A 25,381-nucleotide genomic window follows, 5' to 3' on the forward strand; every position below is an offset into this window, starting at 1 on the left:
AATTTTATGGCTAACCATAGCCGAGTAAAACTCTCTTCAACCTTGCGTTGATGGTATTTGCGGAAGAGAAGCATCAGCAACTACACCACATGGAAAAGGCACGCCAGAGACCGAAGATGGAAGGACGAGAGGAACATGGCTCCTTAGAATCCCCAGAGGCTGTGAGTGACACGGAGTTCCCTACTGGAGTAGGTAGGATTAGGGGTGATAAAGGGCAATATTATTTGAATCTCAAAATGCAGGGTGCCCTCAGCTAGGATTCCATAAAGAGGTATGAAAACAAACTTCGTATTTCTGACCAAAGTCCCTCGGATGATGAAGAAAACGCCAGCATGGTGACGTGGGAAGTCAACAGCCATGAACAAAGGGTCTTCAAGTGTACACGCACCATACACGTGAGTGGCTCTTCTCCTCCCGCGGGGACACAAAGTGAGTGAGAGTTCTCAAGGCAAGTGCTCTAGGCAGGGGGAGGGCGGCAAGGAAGACAGACGGTGTGAGACGGTGACAGCCAGAAAAGAGAAGAAGAGAAGGAAATTAAATGATACAAAACTAAGACTTTGAAGGTGTCCTCTGAAGGTGACAAGGAAGGCTTAAAAAGTAGGAGACAGTGGAAGCGATGGGACCTGCTGGGAGACTGATGTTGTCACTGACATGGTTTAGAACTTGGGCACATGGTTATCATTTTAGTTGGTTTTATTGTCTATAGACAGTGCAACTCCCTACCTACCGCGTACACTCAGGTGGGCTTCCGGCAGTGTCCACCTGGGTCTGGCCCTGGTGCCCAGAGTGGCACGTGTGCTTCGCAGGTGTTAAAGTAACCAACAGAGGGAACCGCAGAGCTCCTATGAATCCAGAAAGGCTGAAAGTAGAGCTTCCAGCCAGGAGCCTGTGAGGCCTGGAGAAAGAACATGGGCAAAAAGCACGAGACTGGGGAACAAGGCGTGCCTCGTGCTCTCAACCATGATGCACCAGAGGAAGGTCAGGCAAAAGTTCTCTATTTTGGTGGTAGAATATAATAAAGTGGATTTTTAAAAATAGATTTTTAAAAATAAAAATAAAATAGATTTTTAAAAAATAGAGTCTTTGTCTTAACTTTGTTTTGAATTAAATTTTTCATGTCAGTTAAACCTCCTAAGTATAAATGCATAGCAGGAATTCTTGCAAGAAGGATTATGTAAAGGAGAAAGCCACTGGCTGAGCACAGCGCACTTTCCCACTGGACCATCAGCTGCAGGGAGAGTTGCATGAAAGTCACACGTTGAGCCCACCGTGGCCATGAGTGACCAGCTGGGGAATCGAGGTGTTAGCTCCAAACGAGGCAGCTCTACCTCATTGAGCCTTGGCACACATATGGGTGGTCTTCTGCTGGGTGTTGCTGGTTGTCTGAAAGGGAGAGAAAAAAGGGGGAAAGAGGGAGAAGGGAGGTAAAAAGGTAATAGAGAAAGAAGAGAAGCAAACATTGTACACCTTTAATAAGCTACAAAGCTTTTTAAAAAATAAGAACTGAGGGGCGCCTGGGTGGCTCAATGGGTTAAAGCCTCTGCCTTGGGCTCAGGTCACGGTCCCGGGGTCCTGGGATCGAGCCCAACATCGGGCTCTCTGCTCTGCGGGGAGCCTGCTTCCTTCTCTCTCTCTGCCTGCCTCTCTGCCTACTTATGGTCTCTCTCTGTCAAATAAATAAATAAATAAAATCTTTAAAAAAAAAAAAAAAGAAAAAAGAACTGAGCTTTAAAGAACAATGGAAGAAGGGCAGGGGACAGAAGACAGGTGAGGGCGCCACTGGTTGGTTCCAGGCTTGAAACTGAGCTCTGAAATTAACTCCCCATGAAATACACCAGAGACTACAGAACTTTCTCCTAAGCAGACTGAGCAACCATGAGAGACTGTCATGAGCCTCCAGAAGAAGGGGCTGTGCGCACCCCCTGGTGTTTCTTGGAGCATCTGGTAAGTGGCTGATTGGCTGCCCTCCACTCTGCCCAGTCAGATGCTAACCAGTGAGCAGAGTTTTCTGCTGCACTTTCGAAAGGACTCAATGCTTCAATGATTTCTACAAAACAGAACTCTAGAACTAAAGACCCTTCAAAAGAAAGTGCATAGGGCTGCAGAAATCTTGACTGAACGTGCTGACCCAGGCACTAATTCGTTTAGTCCTCGGCCTCTGGAGAGTCTTTAGGCGTGTCACTTTTTGAAAATGCCACTAGGTACGCAAAGGGGAAGCACGGCTAGTAGTCAGGGCCTGACAAAGACGCTGGAGAAATGCTCTGACCTCTGGGCTGGGCCACCCCACCTCCTCACCTTTTGGACAACCTGAACCAGGTTGGACAACCAATCATCAGCTGCGAGATCTATGTTGGAGAAGCCCTAAACCAGGACTTATGTTCCCCATAAGAAAATATGATTCTGACACTGGAGAACCAGTGGGGCTGCTTGATCCTCCAAAGTAAAAAGATCTCTGAGTTCCTTTAAGGGATTTCACGGGTCACTGTTCTCCTCCCCAGAGAGATCTGGGTTAGGATGATGTCTGCTACAGCATCACCAGGACTAAATCTCTGTTGGGCAGGAAATACATCACCACTTACATCATTTTCGAGACAGTGCATGAAAAATGCAAACGGGATTAAAAAAAAATTACATAAGCGGGAAATCTCTAAAGTATAGTCCGCTCTCCCTGTGGCTCTCAACTTCCCTGGAAACCTCCCAGAAATTACTTAAAAGCCTGAGAGAACACTTACCATGTAGAGACCATGGTAAAGATTCAATTCTCACAGGAAGTTCACTTATGAAGTCTGAGAACTCCACACTGGGTTAGTTTTGACCCCACCTGTAATCAGATCTCTAACTATCTCTGTGTGTGCAGTGCCCTCAAACAGGAAAATCAGGAAAAGAATGAAAACCAAAGAAACATAAAAGGCAAGGTGTAAAAGCAAGGCTCAAACATCGAAAAGAGCAGAGTTCCTTTGAAACACAGAAAATAAAATGTGAAAAGGGCCTCTGAACTTATCAAAGGCAACCTCCATTTAACAGAAGGAAACTGAGGCCCAGAACAGTAAGTGGCCCCACAGCTACTCTCTAGCCATATGAGGTCTGTGCCTCCAACAGCCACAGTTTACCATCTGAGACAGTATCCTCAAGCTTTGCTCTCTTATTATATGGTCAATATATGCCAAATATATCTCTGAATTTTCCCTTAAAAAATTCCCCTCCACTTCCTAGAATCAGGGTTTGCATGAAATTTGAGAGGTCATTACGTTCATTCTCCTTACATTCAGCAGAGCTGAGTTTCAGAAATATAACACTCACTTCCTTGCTTGTTTTTAGGTCTATAGAGAAGGAAAGTTCTCATTTACTTTGATATTGCCAAGATGTATCGATTCAAAACAATGTGGAAATACCTTTTATGGATAGTTCACTATGTCATGTCAAATGGGAAATACATTAATTAATCTGGCCTGGACCTCGCTCTCAAGATGTCCAAGGATGAGTAGGCAAGAGGAGGCTTGCACTAAATACTTACACTATCAGGCAGACAAGGGCCAGGAAATTACTGCAGGAGTAGAGAAGTTGATGTCATTATTCCTAGCTGGGGGATGGGTAAAGGGACCAAAGGCAGCTTTGAGACTGGATTAGGGTACAAGGAGAAGCAAGGGAATTCCAAACTATAGACTGTTCAATCAAATGGAAGGCAGTAGCAAACAAGGAATTCATATGGAGAAACACAAATACTTCAGTTTTGCAAAAGAAAGCATATAAGTTGGAGGGTTTACAAGATATAAAACTAGGAAGGTAGGTTTAATCCAGACTGCATAGAACCTCTGGAGCTAAGATGCTTTTTCTTTCTTCATCCTGTAATTCACGAGGAATCATTTATCTGTCCATTATACATAATTTTGAAGCAACGCCTAAATAATGGGCACCAAGGAAAGGCACTAGGGATGTAAATTTGAGAAAAAAGCATAGTATCCACCTTCATGGAACTTAGTCTTCATTGGGAATGACAGAGACATAGGCAATGATTACTGGACAAGAGAGTGAGAAAGGTCATGACAGTGTGCCCAGGGTCACAGGGGAGGGCAGAAGGCCAACTAAAATTCAGACTTGGAAGGGAACAATAGGAGCTATCCCAAAGGAAGAAACTGTGACGATAAATAATAGTTTACCTAAACAGAAGAAGAAATGCTGGGTATTCATGTAATGTTAAAAGCATGTTAAACACACTTCAAGGCGTGTTTAGACTATAAACTATATTTGAACCCCAAGCTATAGGAAACTATGAAATTATCTTGCTATCCAAAATTACATTTCAAGAAGATAAATCCGGCAGCATGATGGAGGGGGGGAAATGAAAACAGGAAAAACAAAGATCAGGTAACAACAAGACGCTTTACTTCAGAATCTAGAAAAACAACTGAGGACCCAAACTGAACGAAGTTCAAATGGGAATGTCACAGAGACAGAATTCATTCAGCTGAGCAAACCAAAATCTTAAGGAACAAAGGAAATGTCAGGCACCTCACAATTTAGAATGGATCAACCAAAACTGGGAGCAAGAAAGAAAAAGCAGACCCAGCAGGAAATCTAGCAGTAGGGAAATATGTAAAAGGTTCACAGAGAACAGAACCCACAGAGAAAGAAAGCGAACCTGGAAAAAAGGCACATCAAGAAAACAGCAGGAAGAAAGGTTTGTGCTCTGCGGAAGGTGGAATGACAAAAAGAAAGGCTCCTGGTGACAAAGACCAATGGTATCCCTCAAAAAAAGCAGCTCAGGAGAGAAGGGAGCAGAAGACACAAAATCACAAGATATTATGAATTACTGGATTGTGAAAGCTGATTACTCTTTGGAACTCTCAAGAAATTTAACATGGGAGGACAGAAGAGAGGCTGGTTATGTGAGAAGAATCATGGGAATTTTTCTTTTTTTTTTTTGTAGAGGAGACTTGAAAAAGGCTATAAGTCAGAAAGAAGAATTCATGAGAGAGAGAGAGAGAGGATTTATTCATCTTATTGACAGGAGGTTCTTATTTCTAACTGAAATCTATTATCCAGATCATTTGATTTTAAAGATGAGAACATCTAATTTACCATCCTTTAAATGGTGAAGGCCTTCCTATATTTGGGGTCTGTTATTAAATCATACCTCGGTCTTCACCTCTGGGTAAAAATACCAATCAATTAGTCCTTCCTCATGAGTTTTATTTTCCAAATGTTTAATCATCTCCATGGCTTATCCTCTGTGCTCTTTTCCATATTTTATCAAGTCTTCTTTGGGATTAAAAAAAAAAAACAAACAAAAAAAAACCCCAGAAGAGAATGCAGCAATTTAATAAAGGCTAAGCCTAGATTGAGTTTTTAAAAAGGCAGTTATAGGATGATCCCTCTATGCCAGTAGTTTGCAAACTCTTTGTTTTGCCTTCAAAGCAAAGGAATCATTTCTTCTAATTAAGTCCTCTGCAAGATAGAATGGGCTGCTCCCTTCAGAAGGAGGGTGGGCAAAAAAGAGCTGAACCCACCAGGAAGTCCCCCTCCCCATTCTGTAGAAGCTACTGCTGTCACTCCCAGCAACCCGGGGTCTGAAATCACTGTTTTGTGACATACGCTGGTGTATGTGTCCCGGTGTCCTATTCGCTGTGTAAGTCACAGTATAGCAGTGCTGAACGCTGAGTGTGCGGTTTGTTAGTTTCTCAGAATATCTATGCAAGTTAACTTTTTTTATATCATGTAAAAAAAAAAAACTCTGCCTTTGTCACTGTATAACACGTAGATCTATACTAAAACCTTTTCCTACTTACAAATGCTAAGCAGAAGCCTCACCAAATCACCCCAGACACGAGGGACCTCTTTTCTAAAGAGCTGAATGAGAGCAGCAAACCAAATGCAAACTCTGAAAGCCAGGTCACTGATGAGCGCAGACACCACAGGACACAAATACATGTTCCTTCAAATAAACGTTTCTTTTTCCCTCCCAAGAAATGTCATCATTAATAAAACTCCTTCTCTACTAAATACCCTAGAAGCACTGCATTCCAGAATGCATGAGCTGTAAAAAAGTGATAGAATCACACAAAGTATATTTGTTCACTTTGGTACTAACCTAATAAATTTAACAGCCAGGCCCAGGTCAGCTATACAACAAGTTCCATTTTTCTTCACCAGGATGTTCTTACTTTTCAGGTCTCGGTGGGCGATTGCCGGTTTGCCTTGGGTGCTAAAGATTTCTGTGTGTAAGTGACACAGGCCACTGACGGAAGAATAGGCTAACTTCAGCATCGATTTTGTATCGAGGGTGGTGGACTTCAGGTAATCATAGAGGGAACCGTTTTCATGATAGTCTGTGATTAGGTACAACTGGGTCCAGGACCCTGTCCCTTTGATATCTGCAGCAATGAACCCTAAAAGGAAGAAAGGCAAAAAGGTTTGAACCCAAGCATGTTCTGAACAATATCAAGGATAATTCATACCCCCAAACATCATTCTTTGTCACAGGTATCTTTGTTGGGCATTTCATTTGGCTTTACGATTATGCCCATGACAGTATTGAGTTATTAAAACCAATTAAAGGCAATCAAAACAGTAGAGGGAGAGAGCATTAAGAGTCTGTACCTAAAAACATGATCCCTTCCTGGTCAGTAGTTGATATTTAAGTTATTTTTACGGTCACAGTAAATAGCTCAGGCATCGTAGTTATACATAAGACACTGTTTACAAAACAGGGTCTTGAGTCGGGGCACACATGCTTTCTACTTGAATGATTCAGCTACATCATTGCTAACATGAGAGATTTTTTTTTTTTTAAACTCAGTTCTCCATATATAAACTCTGGCTATATATAAACCCTGCAGATAAAACCTCTAGAACTTTTCACAACATTTAACTGTGTGCTCCTTCAAATCCCTAAGAAACCCTAAGAAATGCTGGTGTTACATTTGCATTTCCTGTTCCTGAAGAAAAACACGGCCCATTTCCAGCCCACGAATCATTCACAGAAGTGCCTTAGTCATTCCTCCTGTGAGGTCTCCCATTAGAGGCTTGTGACGTTCTTGGGCTCAGGCCAAGAAGCCAACGTCTATATATTTCATAACAGGTCTAGACAGATGAGTTCATGGGCAGATGTGAACAGAAACTGGAGGAAAGCGAGGGAACCCTGAACACTGCCGCACCGACTCACCCAGAATGTTTTCATGCCTCATCAACACTGTCTGATATATTTCTGTCTCTCGGAACCAGCTGGCTTCCTCTGTGGTGAAGAACACTTTCACAGCTACCTTTTCGCCACGCCACTTTCCCATCCAAACTTCCCCATAGCGACCTTTTCCAATCTGTTTCACCATCTGAATCTGCTTAGCTATAGTCCTTTGGACCTGTTAAATCCCAAAACACACTGTTAGTGTATTCACAGCACTACAGATTTGTTTAATCTTCTTCTTTTTTTTTCTTCCAGAGAAGACACAATTACTGCACGCAAAATATATTTAGCTGGTAGTTTTTCTTTATATAGACACGTTACTTGTATTTATTTATTCATTTATGTTGCCCCCTTTTAAATGTATTTGAAACTGATTGTGAGTTCTGAATGTTTGAATTATTGCTTCCACATTAAATATTTCCTCTTACCTATTATAATATTCGGGGGGGAGGGGGGAGAAAGCCCTGAATGGGTTCACAGTCATTGGCAGAATAGAATACTTTTCACATCCACTTCTGCAGTGGGACACTGTGAAGGGACTCATCCACTATGCACTTGATTGTGAATGAAATACAATGAAACAAAATTGTAATGCATTGTTGGACACCCCAAAAATAAAGGGAATCTCCCAGTAGAAAGGGGAGGATAGAGGGGGGAGGGCGGGGAGAGGGAGGGAGGGAAGAGCTGAGGTCAGAGCAGGGAACAGTAAGCATTAAGAACCCACAAAAAGCTAGGTTGCTATCTGGGAGAGGAAGAACACCAGCGCTGGGATGGTGAACTCCTTAAAAGTAAAGAAACTGAACCTGGCTTCAGCATGAAGCTGGGACCATGGAGGGACACTAAATTTGCCAGAGGTTGGTAGCACACCATGGCTCTCAGCAAAAACAAATACAAATCCTCTCCTGAGAATCTTATTGGCCACCACTGCGGCCAGATGCATTAGATACCTTGAAGGAACACTTGCCACCACACAACTTGATTATGGTAAAATATAAGAAATAAAAAACTAATGAATTATTGACCTCACAAAGGAATACAGGAAATTCCCCAAGGCAGGGAGGAAAGGGTTAGGAAGGGGAGGGAGAGGAGAAGAGGGGAGGGGAGGGGAGGGAAAGTGAGGGAAGTACTCAGAGGAAAGGAAGGAAGGGAGAGAGGAAAAGAAAACCCCACAGAATAAATTCCTTAAATCAAAAGGAAACAGTCACCATAAATGAGAGTCAAGAAAAACAACCCAGGGAGGTTAAACCCCATCAGATTACAGATACTGGAATTCTCAGCTATAGAATGCCAAGGGACACTATATGCAATATGTAAAGAAACAGAAGATAAAATGAAAAGAAGGAAACAGCAAGAAATTGTTGAAAATTAAACGATGAAGTGGAATGGTTACTTGCCAAGGTCAAGAATATAAACTGGACAGGTAGAGGAAAAAGAGGTTAGATTTGGAGAGAAAGGTAAGCTGGAAGAGCGCTGTGAAGACTTACAGAGAGAGAGGCAGAGCAAGGAGAGAAAAAATAGGCAAGGAAGTGGCCTGCAGGTCAAATGTCCCTTCACATACGATTGCAGCCCATCCGCACTCACAGCAAAATATCTGAAGAACTCCATGACTGACATGGCTGAATCCTGATGACAACTGGCCTAACTCGGGAAGCATATATAAGGAACCTAGCACAGAACTCTTAGAAGATCTGTTCGGAAAACTGGAATGCACTCTTCGCAGAGATACGCTTCCCATCAGGTAAAGCTGCAGTGTTTCCTTCTGTTTTTACACTTTGAAGGACTATGTGACCTACACTGAGTCCACCCAGATAACCCACAGTAATCTCATCTCAAGGTGAGCTGACCAGCAGCCAGTAAGTCTCCTTTGCCAGGTAAAATAGCAGATTCCGGGAATTAGGCCGTTTGGGGGGTCATTAGCATGCCTACTGCAGATGTCCACCAGGGACGGTGGGTCCTGTATTTGCATAATAGATGATTTTGTTAATTCAAGAGGTAATACTAACCACTGCCAGAGCCATTAACAGCACCAATATCAGACTGAAAGCTTTTTGGGAAAAGATAAAATCTTTTTTTTTTTTTTAATGTTATCTTCTAGAAAGAAGGATTAAAAAATCAAAAAGCATTGCTGACATGCAATTCAGCCACTTAGTCTGAAGGAAGTAAGGAACAATTTAGGAGTCAAACATGCCATACAAGGAAACGTTCAGTGTATTTCCATTTTCCAAATGGGGGAACAGAAGCATCAAGAGCACTAAGCAGAGGAGAGCCAAATCTGCTAGCAGTTAAATTGCGGACTTGAGAGGAAACTTCCCACATTTATTACAGAAATATTATATTTAATTTACAGATGTTACAAAGCATTGCTTATGTAAATCTATGGAGCATTTACTAACACAAACAGTTTTGTATTTGCTTCTTTTCTAGCAATAATATATCTTCTTATAATTTAATGAACGTACTAATGGAATTGGCAATGCTTGAAAGACTAGGAATTTATCTCAAAGATAAAAAGTGTCACTAAATTATATTCAGAAATTTAAAGTGTACTTTTGGTTTGAGACTTATCGTAACATCTAAGGAGGAAAACACTGGCAAACAAGCAGGTTTCAGTTCCGAGAGCATAAACATCTGATTTGTTAATACTAGAAAGGATTTTCATATTTGTACTTTTCTTTTTAAAAAAAATTACAATCCAGGTTTCTAAATGTGAAAATTGTATCTGCTATATATTAAATTAAAAAAAATTTGATAATAAAAACTTCTACATTAAAAAAAATCTACATCCTACGTAGTATCAGTTGGCTCGTAATGACTACCTCACTACTTGCTTTCTGTCCTATCACCCAGCGAGGACATATTAATCAAAGAGAACATTGTTTCACTTATGCAAGATGGGTCAGGCCTAGGGATCTGCTGCACAGCATAGTGCCTAAAATTAACAGCAGCAGGGTGTTGTATTCTTAAAATTGAAAGAGTAGATCTTACGTTATGTGTTCTTACATGTAAAATAAAAAAATAAATAAATAAATAAAGAGGGCAGAAGGAAACTTTTGCAGATTATGGATATGCTCATGGCATAAGTTGGGGGTATAGTTTCATCAATGTATACTTATCCCCAAACTCTTCCAGCTGCACACACCAAATACATACTTCTATACATTAAATACATATAGGTTTTCTATCTCAATAAAGTTATAATTCTTGCCTTGAGATTAAAAAAAATTTTTTTTTAGTACTAAAATAAAAGGTCACCAAAACAATCAAGTAAACATGATATCCAAAGTCAGAACCAGACAATAAAGATGAGGAAAATTAAAAAAAAAAAAAAATGAGGAAAATCAATCTTAAGAGTTTGTGAAGGAAAATAGTTCCATTAAAATTGTTATTTTCCATCCCATCAATCTTTTTGCATGGTCTATAAAGGAACCAAATGCTTTTTTCATTAAAACAAGTGCCTTGGATGCATTCTATGTTTTCTTCAAGGTTGGCAGTGCGGACCATCAGAAAATTAAATCTCTCATGAATGGAAAAGCCAGGACTTTGCCCTGAAACATAAGCTCTCCAGCTGAAATGCAGTATTCTTCCCCTGTAGTAATACTCAGATCCCAGTGGATTGTAATACTTTTGCCTTCAAACACCAAGCCAAAGTTCGGTAATGCTATCCTTACTGAAAACAGAGGGGAGATGATCCCACGTTTACTGTTTTCTAATCTGCTCCTTATCAGAATGTCTAACCATACACTTACATTAAAAAACAATCACCTTACCCCCAGTATGTCAAAATGTTATCAGGAAGCCCTGCATCTGAGATCTGATGTCTAATCCACTACGCAGAGCTCCTCTTTGTCCTCTACCCTCTCCGTTTCAGTAAAATGAAACCCTGTGGTTATCCACATTTCCTCTCAGAAGGCATTTCCTTTAAATTTGAGACATGTTCTTCTCATACCAGCAGAGGGAGGCCTGATCCACTTCCTGAGCTTTGAGACTGCTCAATTAAGTCTCTCAGGGATTCTCCAGGAGGAATGTACGTTTCATCCTGCTCTAACCCGATGCTGTACCGAGGTCTGGTTTCTTGTCTTTTATACCTAAAGACCCACAGAAGAAGGTAATTAAGATGCAGCAATGGGAGTAAAACACTGCAGATAAAACAGTAATCACAGCAGATTTCATTTTAGCACAAAAGAAGATAAATTTTTAGTATTCATTATCCTTCATTATCATTTCTAAAACACAAAACATAATTATTTTGCTAACCTATTTTTAAGTCAACTACATGTTTTTACTTGATCTCATCCATCTATAATTCTTCTCCATTCAACGGCCTATTTGCTGGCAAGGATTCCAAAAATATTTCTATATAGCTTCAATACTCATTCCCTAAAATTTTTCCCTCTAAGGTCTTTAATTAAAGATGAATATTTAGGATTTACAGAAGACATAAAAGCTAACTCTCTCATCTCAGGCAATGTATAAAGCAATAATATAAATAAATGAAATAAATTTCAACTTTAGAAACATTTTGTCAATAATTAGCTTCCAATTAGAAATGAATTTACTTGAATCAACTCCTACTTGCAGAACAGTATCATAAATGAGTGTTAAAAAAAGCAAATGTAAAAATTTAAACGTCCTTGATATATCACAGAATAGAAAATAAGTTCTTAGGTGTATGAAAATAATTCGTAACTGTCACTTAACTTCAATAGTCAAGTTTATTTTATCTGAATAACTAATTTATAAATTAGTTGAAAATTCTCCCATATTAAGAGGAAATTGTTAGCTTGGGAAATAAGGGATTTCTGGAGTGATTCTCAGTTCAACATGGCCATTTCTTCACTCAGAATCAAACCTTAGTAACAACTAGATCCTGTATTCCTTAACTACCCTAAATTCCCTAAGAGTGAAATTTACCTGGGTGACTTTGATGTCTGAAGCAGAAATGAGACAGTTATCCATTAACAGCTTCATTAAGACAAATATCTATCAATAGTCACTGATATTATCAGGGAAATCTAAGATTAATTAAGTCAAAGAAAGTGGTGGTGAAAAACGTTAACTGGTAGAACAGTCACGTGAGGCCGATATTTTAAACTCAAAATTCTACATCTAGATATTGGAAACTTACCTGAAGTAACAGAATAAAATAATAAGGACCAATAGCAAACTACAGACGGTTACAGATATAAGTAAGGCCTTGTGGTGTATAGGTCCGTCAACAAAATCTGAAATTAAAAAGAAAAGGAGCCATAATACGGAGGATATTTTCACTTGAAAATTAGGAAGCAAATCTTTCCTAAAAGTGTTGGCTAAGCCCCCTATGCAAGATGTCCCAGGTCCTTTTAATCTGCCTACAGAGAAGAACAATATGGCGTATTGCACAGTAAATATATACACATATATTCAAAATTATTAGAAGCTCAACTAGTGTGAAACATAATTCATGTAGGCATTTGTTTCTTGTTTCAAGAGCATGCATTTCTTCCCCTCTGGAAGGAACAGGCTTGACACAGAATAGAAGTACAGAGTATGAACAAATGAAAGTGGATCAAGGCCTCCAAAATGTAAGTAGGTGGTTCATCTTTATCTCAGATCCAGCTGATGGGTTTACAGGTTTTTCTCATGTGGTTTCTGAAGTGTTCCATATCATGAGTTTGGGCAAAAAACCCTGATCTATATTCTTTGTACATGAAACACACACAGTCATCTTATGATGGGTACAAAGCAACAGGGTTCCTCAAAGGTTGCCGAATACAGAATATATGGACGTGCACTGCTTTAAACAAAGATGCCTTTCAAAACCACATAGTTAACTTTTCCATAAACTGCATCATATTTTAAAAGAATGGGCATGTGCTACTCAAAGAATTATTGTGTGATCCTTTTATAAAACAAATTATTAAATATTATTCATGTTGTTTTAACTCCAGTTCTTGACAAATCAGATTTACTTGCAAAATGACTTCTCAAACTTCATATAAATAAGAGTAACTTGGAGAGCTTTATACAAATGCATATTTGCTGAATTCAGCCTCAGAGATTTTTATTCTGAGTATTTTATTTTTTACAATCATCCCAGGTGATTTATATGCAAAGAGTCTCTGAAACATATTTTGAGAAAACTGACCTAAAACCAGGTGCACTTATGTAGTAACAGAATTAGCAGTGTTCTTATTATGGGCACCATATACCCTTGAGAAAGTGATTACTGTTATTTAATTTTTAAAGGTATTACTCTAATTTATGACTTCAGTTACTATGAATAAGAAATTTTCCAACAGTGCTGTATACTTTTAAGTGCATGGCTACCTAAACATTTCGGCTGGGGACCTTATCCTATTCAATGTAACAATTTTTTTAAAAGAGTTTATTTATTTATTTGACAGAGAGAGATCACAAGTAGATAGAGAGGCAGGCAGAGAGAGAGAGAGGGAAGCTGAGCAGAGTGCCTGATGCGGGGCTGGATCCAAGGACCCTGAGAGACCATGACCTGAGCTGAAGGCAGAGGCTTAACATACCGAGCCCCAATGTAATATTTTTTTCACTCAAAAGTTTACATATCCCATGAATAAAAACTAAAAAGCACCAACTAATGAAATCAATAAAACCGCCACCATCTCATTATTTAAGAAAATTACAACATTTTAACCTATGCCTTTGCAGTATCATTTCAATGAACAGAAAAAAAAATTTATTAGCATAATATCCCACAAGGCGGCCTTACATACACTCATGTCCATAGAAGATTTATTCACAACAGCTAAAACATGGAGGAAGACCAACTGTCCACTGACAGATGAACGGATAAGCAAAATATGGTATATGTATGCACACGCACGGACTACTATTCAACCTTAAAAAGGAAGTAAATTCTGACATATTTTACAACATGGTGAATCTGAGGACATTATACCAAGGGAAATAAGCCAGTAATAAGAGGACAGATATTGTGTATGATTCCACTTCTATGAGATACTTAGGTAGTCAAAATCAAAAGACAAAAAGTAGAATGGTCGTTGCCAGGAGCTCAGGGGAGTTAATGTTTAATGGGTATAGAGTTACAGGTGGTAAGATGAACAGAGCTATGGAGATGGAGGAGGGTGATGGCTGTATAACATTATGAACATATTTAATACCACTGGACTATCCACTTCAAAGTGGTTTAGATAGTAAATTTTATGGTATGTGTATTTTACCACAATAAAAAAAACTTAGGAAAAAAAACACTGTTGCTCGCTAGATTATTTTCATTAGTAATTTGTGAATATTTTCCAAAACAATAAATTTTTCCCATAACATGAGTTTTAAAGACCACATAATATATACACAGACACATCCTAATTATAAAGTGAGTCTTCTGATAATAGATATTTAGAAGATTGTAAAGATTTTTCTATAATACATCCTTGCTGTAATATATAAAATTTTGTGGACACTCTTAAAGGTACATCACTGCACATGTCAGTGATTATTTCCTTAATCTAGATTTCTAGAAGCATAATTATTCAAAGAATATACATTTTAAGGTTTTTCATACATTTTGTCAAAATATCCGTTAAAAAAGATTACAATAGTTTCTATTTCAACATCAGTGTGAACATATGTTTTAATTATGTTGAAATAATTTCAGTCTTATAGAAAACCTGTGAGGATAAAGAACTCTAATGTGCCCTTCCCAGAGAATTACCATTTTTAAAATTTTACCTTGTTTGCTTTATAATTCTCTTGCTCTCTCAGTATGGGTATCTGTGTGTCTGTCTATATATATATACAAATATATACATATATATGTATATATTTGCATTCATATTTATATTTATTTATATGTATGGTTTGTAGATCATTTGAAGTTACGGATATAATGTTCCTACCCATAAACACTTCAGGATGCACTTCCTAAAAACAAAGACATTGTTTTACAAAATGGTAATGAAATTATCAAAATGAAGAAATTACCATGAACATATAAACTGAAAATAAATCTTACTTTAAAATATCTGGATTTTTGTTATAAATTAAAATCCACAGGTCTTTATACTAAATTCCAAGTCCAAATCCTGTTACGATTAATGTGGTAATTTACTTATCAGCCTAGAACATATGTTTAACAATTACTTATGATCTACACTACTTACAAAATATTAATGGAAGTAGTCTGCCTCCAAAAAGACTGTAAGAGGCCATTAAAGAAAAGCAGCTTGATATCAACAACTTCAGAAACAATGCCAATGGTCCAGATAAAAAGGAGTTCAGGACCTTGACCCATTTTTTGGACAGGTCCAAAAAACCATTCGGGCTCAAAAGACCACAGAGATTGTATAAAGTAGCACATGCATGTCTAAAAGTGTTACTTAGGAAATCCTGAAAATAATTTGCAGACTCTTAAAGAGGCCAAGATTTTTATCTAATGAATTGTTTAGCAAAATTTCCCTCCATTAGGCTGTAGGCAATAAAGTCCAGGTGAGCACAGTCCCTCTGCTGGGGAGAGCCCAGTCCGCGGTGTTTACACACAGGCAGGTGCACAGAAGCCACGGCGCACGTGCACATACGTGCAAACACGGTCGCTGGAAACTTCGCATAAAACATGTTTCCAATTTTAAGGATAACAAAAGCAAAAAGCCTTAATTTGGAAAAAAAAAAAAAAAGAGAGAGAGAGAGAATGCTGGATACAATTAAAACTGCAAGAACTAACTACTTAAGCACAATGGATAACCAGTATCTGCATAGAGAACATTTTGTCATTCAAGTGATTAATTGCACTGAACCTCTCAGCCTCACTGCCTCTTAATTTCCATGTAAGTGCAGAATACACTCTGAATTCATAGAACACTGTATCACCCATCTTATTTGATATCTGATTTATGAGAGCAACGAGACTAGAAAGGATCTAAGGGATTCTTTCCTCAACCATCACACAGTTTTTTCCTCAAGCTAGCATTAGCTCCCATTTTCCTTTTCTTTGCCCCAATAACCCTATTCCCTGCAACCTCATCTACTGCCTCCTTGTCTTCCAACATGAATAGGCGATCCTTATCAATAAACCTTTTGTTTCTGTTGGTCATGCTGGTCATGTTTTAATCTGCCATTACCTGTGCTCAGAGCATTAACAATGTAAACATTCAAGTCACTGCCAGAGTCTCAGAAAGCGGAAAGCGAACCCATCCAGATTCCTATCAGGAAAAGAACAGAGAGCACAGTTCTCTCCGGGACAGCAGATTTTTACCTGCGCTGTCACTCCAGCTGCTCAAGGAAGTAGAACAGAGAAGCCTCCAGGGAAGTCTGGCTCAGTCTTAGAAGCAAGTGAGAATCACTGGTGGTTTTTTAACAAGATAGCATTCTGTCACTACTTGTCTCTTCTCTAATCAGTAAGCAGTTTCTAACTGTTAAAAATGGCAGGGACTGTTTTCTGTTTGTTTGTTTGTTTGTTTGTTTGTTTAATAAGGCCATAAGACGGTTCCTAATTGCAATAAGAAATAGAAGAAAAAAAACCCTGTAGCTAGAACAGATCTTGGAAATAAGATTGCCCAAAGACATCTCTGCATGTGTTCTCAATATTATAATCATGGATAAATTAGAGACATCTTTCAATTAATAAAGCACAAAACACCTGAAAAGCATATTTTTATCAGGATTTTAGTCAACAAAGAATATTGTAAAAGTAACTTACTTTCATCTTACACTGGGGTTCTTTGTTATAGTAACATCTATAAATAAATTGACTATAACAACAAAGACATAATTTTCTAGTTATTTTCCTGAATAAAAATATTTAGGATTATACTTCTTGGAAACACAGTAGGTTAAGACGGATTTTGTTAATGGTAACTTTATTATTTACTTATTTTTTCTTATTTCTACATGCAGGTGACATACAATGTACGTTAGTTTCAGTGATTCAACAGTTCTGGACGTTAAACTGTGCTCACCAGGATAAGTGTAGTTACCATCTGCACCATACGATGTTATTACAGTATCGACTAGACCTGCCATACTGTATTTTTCATACCCATGACTCATTTATTTTGTAACTGGAACTCTGTGTCTCTTAATCCCAATCAGCTATTTGACCCATGCTCCAATCCCCTTTTTTCTGGCAACCACCAGGTTGTTCTCTGTATTTATGATGCTGAGGACAGAATTTTTATATCCAGATTACTGTGTTCCATTGAGAAAGAAAAAGACTAATTATTTCTAAATTCCTTTCATCTGTCTCAAATACAAAATTACGTAGAAGCAGTTAGGAGCTAAACATTCCAAGACATGCTAGAGCTACTCTCCAGCAAGGAATTTAAGCCTAGACTCTCCTGCATTGGTTCACACTGCCAAGGGCATAAGATATGTATCAGACGGAAAATTTTGAAACTCATCTTTGCATTCTGGACATTATTATATATGCAATCTATCTGTGTTGTGACGAACAAGGGAGAGGTTTCATTGCTTAAATAACTTACCTACAGACTTTGATTTCTAATTGGCAATATCTAAGCTAAGGAATAGCATTTTAAAGCAAATCTGTAAGCTGCTCGGGATATATTTTTTAACGGAGTAGGAAAATAAGATAAATTTTAACTCTGGAAGTTCTGTGCTGTAGTTTGACTTAAACTACATGGAGATTAGCGTATTTCAAAACGGAATGTTATTTCTGATAGATTTTCTATGAAGTATATATGTAGTATATATGAGGAATTACTCTATTTTAACACACAAACATATCCATTTCAAAAACCATATAAACTTTCTTTGTTTTTACAAAAACCAAATTAGAGGATCCCATTTAATAGAGCAACAACTTCTATTCAACACCATTCACTTCTAAAAGTGCTCATTAAAAAAAAAAATTAAACAAAAATAAGTCACTTGGGAGGGGGGACTCTCATCAATTTCTCCTTCCTACACACAATTCCAAGAGAGCATTTTACTCACAGTATCTTGGTCAAACCATCTGATGCTGAGAGTCCAGACACACATCATTCCTCCCAGCATTCTGGTGCCCTGATCAGCTCAGCAGGCAAGAGGCCAGACGGCAAGGCAGTACCACCTTTCCCTAGAAGCCTCTCCATCAAAACAGACATTGCTTCCGACTCTTAACACCAGCTGCGATGTTATTCGGGCTGCTCAGATCATATTTGACTGTTTATGTGAAGGTGCTGCATTTGATCTAATAACTTTCCATATTTCTGCCTTTGAGAGAAAGAACGTTATCCTAGGATGTTCTGCTTTTCTGGTGCTGAAAGGGAATAACCAAAAGCAAAAGGAAGACCAGTATTCACCGAAGAATTTAAACGGTATTCTGGCTGCCCTTCATCTTCTCTTTCAAAACAGAAGATGACAGATGAAATTTCAAGGACATAAATACATGTTGATAAATACTTGTTGCATGAGATTGTATATCTCTAATTTCCTGCTAAATGTACCTAAGTTAAAAAAAAAAAGAGTCTGAGAAAATTCTGGATTAGAAAAGATTTTGTTTGTTTTTAATAAGGACAATTTATTTGTGGGTTTTTACCGCTATACTTAGTACTTACTTTTCTGATCTCTAGTAATGAAACCTCGCCTAAGCTGTTATGGAGTATCTAGTAATACAGATGTTTTGTGGCGTGGTTGTTCATTTACCTTTTTTGGAAGAGCAATTATGTAAGAAAAAGAACAACCACCACCAAAATGGCAAGCTGGATATTTTAGCCTTCTAGTCTTCTGAAAAGGTCTCTGCTTTCTAGTCATCTGACATACAGATTTATAATGAATCTGCTATAATAATACATAATAATCTACTAGGCAATGCCAAGTACAGGGGTTCTCAAAGAGTAGTTTCTGGACCAACAGCATCAGCAACACCTGGGAACTCCTGAGAAATGCAAATGACTGGGGCCCACTCAGATACACTGAATTAGACTCTGGGTGGGGCCAGTAGTCTGTGTTTTAACAAGCCATCCAGGTGAATTCTGTTGCATCTGAAGTTTGAGAATCACTGGCAACCACACAAGTGGGACGTAGTAAATGGTAATTTAGAAGGACGGGAGGGGGAAGAATGAGCCAGCACATGCCAGCACACAGGAGAAAGAGAGAGCAACCCCTGATACCATATCCTAAGAATAGAGAAATGCTAAGTTTAATAAATAAAGCAAAGCAAATATAATAAACAGAAGGCTTTAATGTAAAATTGCTTATTGATTATTAGGTGCCATGGCTAACCATTATTTTCCATTGTTTTATTTAGAGTCTCCTCACTCTTACAAAAGGAAAACTTTTTTCTTTTCTTTTTTTTTTTTTTTTTTTTTTGAGAGCGTCATTCAGAACTCTCTGAAGAAGATGCCGTGAGATGATACCACTGGCCCATTTCCTCTCTACTACTTTAGCTAGGTAACCTTCACAGAGTACTTAACCTTATTGTTCTTCTGCTTCCCTGTCTGTGAAATGGGGATAATAACCACAATGCCTTCCTCATCAGGTTATGAGGATTCGGTAAGTTAGCATATATAAGGTACTTAAAAGAGAGCCATAGTAAGTAAGCACCCCATTCTCATTAGCAAATATCTCAATTATGAGAATGATTTTCATAGCCCTTAGGCCAGAAAATCAGCCTGGGTTCTGAGATTTAAAGGGCCCCACTCTGACTCCCTCCACCCATGCCCCTTTCCATTAAGCAGTGGCTCCACAGGATACAGGGGATGTGTCCACCCCGAACTTGTCCTATCCCACTTTTCTTTTAAACCACTGGCCATGGCAGTGTTTATGGTGGAGGTTAAAGGAAAAAAAAAAAAGGAAACAGCAGCTTTATGGTAGAGCTATGTTAAAAAAATGTCAGTATTCGGGGCGCCTGGGTGGCTCAGTGGGTTAAAGCCTCTGCCTTTGGCTCAGGTCATGATCCCAGCCAGGGTCCTGGGATCGAGCCCCGCATCAGGCTCTCTGCTCAGCAGGGAGCTTGCTTCCCTTCCTCTCTCTCTGCCTGCCTCTGCCTACTTGTGATCTCTGTCAAATAAATAAATAAAATCTTAAAAAAAAAAAAATGCCAGCATTCTCAGACTGCAGCCTGCAGGGACTTTTACTGGACCCCAGAATGACTGCACGGATGGGATCTGCAGAGAACTCACCTAGGGACTACCTGGGATCCTCAAAGTTCAAAGCAGTAAACCTTAATGTCACTAAACTCCACCCATACCTACCACCTTTCATAATTTTCAGCATTTTGCATCAACCATCCCTACGTCCTCCTTCCCATACTGCTCTAAAACAAGGATTATGCTGCTGCCTTTCTATTCAAAGCCTCTTCACTCTGTTCTCTAGAGACTTATTCTACTATTTTTAAAAGTCCCTACATTCTCAACCTCCTCAGAGAACAGTCCCTCATCTGCTTAGTGCTAAGTAGAATCTGGCTCCATCTACAGGACAATATGCACACTGCAGCCCTCTCAGCAATAGGAAGAAACCGAATTTTCCTAAACCCTACTGCAACTTCTAGAACTCAGCACCTTCACTTGCATGTAAGCAACCTTTTCCCCTGGAGGGAAGAGATCCTAAAATCTAGCACTTCTACGTTCACATCCAGCCACTTCCTATCCTCCTCCCTCCCCCATTCCTAATACGTGAGCCCTTATAACAGTGTCTATAGACCGCCAACTTTCTGCAACTGATACACAAGGAAATGCCTAGGAAACCTGAAAGTAAACATTTAGAACTTTACAGCAATTTGACATCAGACTTCTCTTTGAACAAGGTGTTATCAAACTCACATGGTGAGGCACAAGTGTGCTAGCGATATCCTCTAAAGATCCTACTTTTTTCCACCAAAGTATTACCCAAACTGTAACGTGCATACAAATCACTTGAGGAGTACCGTTAAAAAGTAAGTCTGGTAGTAGGGGGTGGGCCAGAGATTCCACATTTATTTAATTTTTATTTATTTATTTATTTACTTATTTATTTGAGAGAGCTCGAGCGAGTTGGAGGGAGGGGGAGAGGAATGGGGAGAATCCTAAGCAGGGTCCACTCTCAACATGGAGCTCCACGCCCCGCTCTATCTCACACCCTGAGATCATGACCTGAGCCAAAATCAAGTGTCAGACACCTAACCTTAACTGAGCCATTCAGCCATCCCGAGATTCCACATTTCTAATGAGTTCCAAGTGATACTGATGAGCAGATCTACAGAACTACTTTAAATAATGAGGTTTTTAGACAACTTAATTATGAGATTTTCTCCAATCAGCCATGCTGTTTGCTATGCCTGTATTTTGCAAATGCCTCTCAAGTATTGCAAACCGAACCTCTGCAATCACTACCGCCTCTGTTTAGAGTCACCGCTACTAAGAGACTGTGCAAATTTGGGAAAATTAGGTAAATTCCCTATGCTGCAATTTCCTCACTTTTTTTTTTTTGAAGATTTTAATTTATTTATTTGAGAGTGAGAGGGAGAGCAGAGAGAGAGTGAGAGCTCATGTGCAGAGAGTGAGAGGGAGAAGGAGACTCCCGGATGAGCAGAGAGTCTGAGGCAAGGCTCCAATCCCAGGACTGAGATCATGACCTGAGTCGAAGGCAGACATTTAAGGATTGAGCCACCCAGGTGCCCCCAATTTCCTCATCTTTAAACAAGGAATAATTCTGGGTACCTCTTTGGACTATGGTGGGACTCGAATGGGTTAATTAATGTGATACTGATAATAATACTTGGCTTATGTTAGCCATTATAATTTTTTCTTTTTAATTTTTATTCCTGTCTTACCCACTTAGGGAACTCTTGTTCACCCTTAAAGTCTGTTCGTGTCACTTCTATGAAGCTCTTTTGACATCCTCCCACCCCAAGTAGAGTAAACCACCGACCTGTTTACTGCACTTATAATTTAACTCTACTAAGCTATTCCTGACCAAATATAATTTAAATATTTACATATTTCTCACATCCCAGTAGGCATGTCTTGAGAGCAGGAATTTTCTTCATCCATTTCTGTATCCCTAATGCCTATTACGCTGACTGGAAATAGAATGTTTTATGTGAATTATTATGAATGAATCCTTTAAAGCTTTCTAGGCTTCAGCAGAAACAAGTGTTATAAAATGTTATCATCAAAACCATGAAATGTCATTATATTTTATTAGGAAGATTTTCTCAAGAAATAAAGTCAATCATGAGAAATCATTTTAAACCACTTATATAAGACTTAAGCTTTAGGACTCTGTGACAATCCCAGTCATTTATTCCGTGGTGAGAGCAAGAAGAAGAAAGGAAACATAGGAGTAGTTTTTAACAAAAAGTCTTTCAGGTTGCAGTATTTGTCTTTTTTTCAGTGAGCAACACTTAAATGTATAAGTGTTTAAATTAAATTCTCTAGACATCTTTCCCATCCTATCAATACACTGATACATGATTTGACTAAAATGTAGTTACTCTAATACAGACAAAAGGAAATGCATCTGGCAAATAATCCAATTTGGTCCTTTATTTCTCTAATGCACCTTAGCTTCACGGCAGTTTTTGACTGAAGCAAACTTCTGAATAACACTTCGAGGTAAGCATAAAATGCCGTCTCCCTCCTCCATGCTCCTGAAACATACTACAAGCTCTAGGACCTCTAGTTTTTACAGGGAAGTGGGGAGAAGTTAAAGAAATAAGAGTCTCGAGCATGAAGCCACATAAGACTACTTTTCCAAGAACTACTTGAATTATGTCCTATTGCTTCAGTCCCCTGACCCAGCAGAGGAAAATGATACAGGTGCATTCATTTAGGGAGGACAGAGCAATTCTGTGCCTAAAGCCCTCCCAGCCCCAAGCATTCCTCTCTCCTTACCTCTGGTTTTCAGGGGAGGCAGGGTAGGGTGAAGGTCTTTATTGCATTCATTCCGTTCTGTGCAGCACTCAATTGACCTTCTTTGATGAGGAATGGGGGTGTCCTAAAGTTGAACCCAAACAGCGATTAGTGGAGCCCCCTATATTTCAAAGTTACATAATCGAAAACTTTTTAAAGAACTAACACTATTTAGAGAGCTCACTTAAAATTCTGATGATTTTTCTCAAACATCCTGAATATTTTGTTTTCTATTAGGAAATTGCTCTTAAATTTCCCATGTATTATCTTACTGCAGTTTTGCATTTCAACAAAACTACTATTGCATTTAAAGAGCCAGGGCACATAGTTATAAACTGAGGAAGAAGGCTTGGATTAATGCAATTAACTAAACTAGAATCTGAGCAAGACAATCGAATGAATCACTAACGCAAGAAGTTAACCATGTTTGATTTTGAAATGAAGGCAGAATTGGCCCAATGAAAGAATTTTCAAATTACTTTCCAACTTACTAAATACAGGCTAGTCAAGAAAAGCAATTGTTTTATCTAATGTGAAACCTGACTGAAAGCTGACAATGAAAGGTTATGAAGTAGAATCAATTTATCTTCCTTACCCGACACTGAAAATCTGAGCCTTCTAGTCCTAGACATCCAGAAGTGACCACAGGCATCCCAGAATCATCTTCTTCTATCATTGTGAAACAATATCCATCTGTGCTAAAGACCAAACAGGCAAAGTAAGTGTGTGTGTGTGTGTGTGTGTGTGTGTGTGTGTGTCTGGGGGGAAAGGAACATGTTTGTCATTTGTTCTATTACGTATAAGGACAAAGTCGATCATCATTACAGGTTACAATCTGTTAAGAGAATTCCAAAACTTCCTTTTGTGAAATTTGATTTAATAACCATAAAACAATTGGTAATATCTTCTCTGTCTAGAAACTTGTGAGAAAGAAGGAGCCAAACTTTCCATATAACATATGCCATTAATAACTATATGTGCCAATTACTGACACCTGCTTTGGTCTTCCGTAGACATCCCCTCCACACATCCAGGAAAATGACTCCATGAGGAAGGCGGTATTATGCTCATCTTTGAATGAGGCTCAGAGAGCTTGAGCAATTTCTCAAGAACCTTACAGCAAATGAGAGGCCCAGTAGGGGTTTGCCCCCATGCAGGTGAACATTTATGCTGGTTCTATTTGCTCCAAATGAAATAAACTTCTCTCTTACTAAGGCACCAAAAAAAGACAGGTAAGAGTTGGGATCAGCACAGCATAACCCAGCTAAGATTCTACCATTTGGTCCCTCTGCTTTGGGGCTGATCTGTCATATGGAAGAAACATCGAGCTCTGTTGTAAACAGGCAGAGCTTATACTGGGGGGTGGAGTGAGGATGAACAACAGAAAGAAGGGGTTTTAACAGGACCACAGAAAGCAAAGAAAATTCTAAATTTATGTATGGCTTTCTAGATTAAAAAAAATTACTTATTCTACCTCATTTAATCCTCCCAACAATAATGGAAAGAAAGTAGTATTATTTCTATTTTAAAGATGAGGAAATTAAAGGCAGGGAGTCTAATAAACGTGTACAGGGTCGCAGAAAAAATGGTAACAGAATCAGGCCTTGAGTCAAGGACCTCTTGCTTCATCCATCCCCCCATCTTGCTCTATCCTCTCCTGGGGCCAAATCTGGAAAACAATAACTCTGACATACAGAACTATTGATAAACCGACTTCACTGTCTTTGTAAGTTAGGGTGATGAATGCCAGCAGACTCCTAATGTTAGTCACCCACTACTACTGCGTGTGCTGAGAATTAAAATACTAAATTATATCTCCATCTTTTTCTCATAATTTGCTTGCTCAGTGTCCAAGACAGACAACAGCAGCATCGTCCTGAAAGGTCAAGGGAAGAAAGTGCTGAGCAGCGCATTAGCTGTGATTTGTGGGCTTGTCTATTCGGTATCCATGGCAGCAGCGTTCTGCCATACATTAGCCCTCCAGTTATCATCAACACCCTTAGAATTGTTTACTCAGTTTATAACCCTCAAGTGATCCAAAATACCTCAGTTTATAAGAACTAGACTGGCAAAGTTCAAATACACTAACGAATGGCTAGGAGGGACCACTGATAAATCTCTTCATTAGACTGAGGTCAAATGCATGAATACGGTCATGGAAGAAAGACTGCCTCTGAACAGCCCTTGCTCTGAATTCTTAGGGGGCTTTTAGTCAATTTATTGAAATTGCTAGGAAAATCTGAAGCATGTAAACACTGAAGACAATAAATAAAAGAGCTGTCCCTTAGAAATTCAAACAATATGAGCAGATAATAACCGTCTGATTTTTTTATTCCTTTCCTTCCTATTTAGACCATATGTATAACTTCTTTTTCTGATCAAAAGTAAAATTCAGAAATTATCA

The 25,381-nt window shown here is 38.8% G+C and overlaps 1 protein-coding gene across 2 annotated transcripts in view; it reads right to left on the minus strand.

Moving 5' to 3' along the window:
• The window catches only part of LOC111155171 (bone morphogenetic protein receptor type 1B), a 99,562-nt gene that overhangs the window by 10,435 nt on the left and 63,746 nt on the right, over window positions 1-25,381 (minus strand). For both annotated transcript variants that reach the window (XM_022515265.1, XM_022515255.1), the window contains 6 exons: window positions 23,573-23,675; window positions 22,960-23,062; window positions 12,306-12,402; window positions 11,127-11,265; window positions 7,163-7,355; window positions 6,089-6,386 (listed from right to left, as the gene is read on the minus strand). In XM_022515265.1, the coding sequence (XP_022370973.1) occupies window positions 6,089-6,386; window positions 7,163-7,355; window positions 11,127-11,265; window positions 12,306-12,402; window positions 22,960-23,062; window positions 23,573-23,675 (933 nt within the window). The remainder of the gene's footprint in view (window positions 1-6,088; window positions 6,387-7,162; window positions 7,356-11,126; window positions 11,266-12,305; window positions 12,403-22,959; window positions 23,063-23,572; window positions 23,676-25,381) is intronic.

Source organism: Enhydra lutris, unplaced genomic scaffold, assembly GCF_002288905.1.
Source record: "Enhydra lutris kenyoni isolate GAN:26980312 unplaced genomic scaffold, ASM228890v2 scaffoldscaffold3, whole genome shotgun sequence".
NCBI lineage: Eukaryota > Metazoa > Chordata > Mammalia > Carnivora > Mustelidae > Enhydra > Enhydra lutris.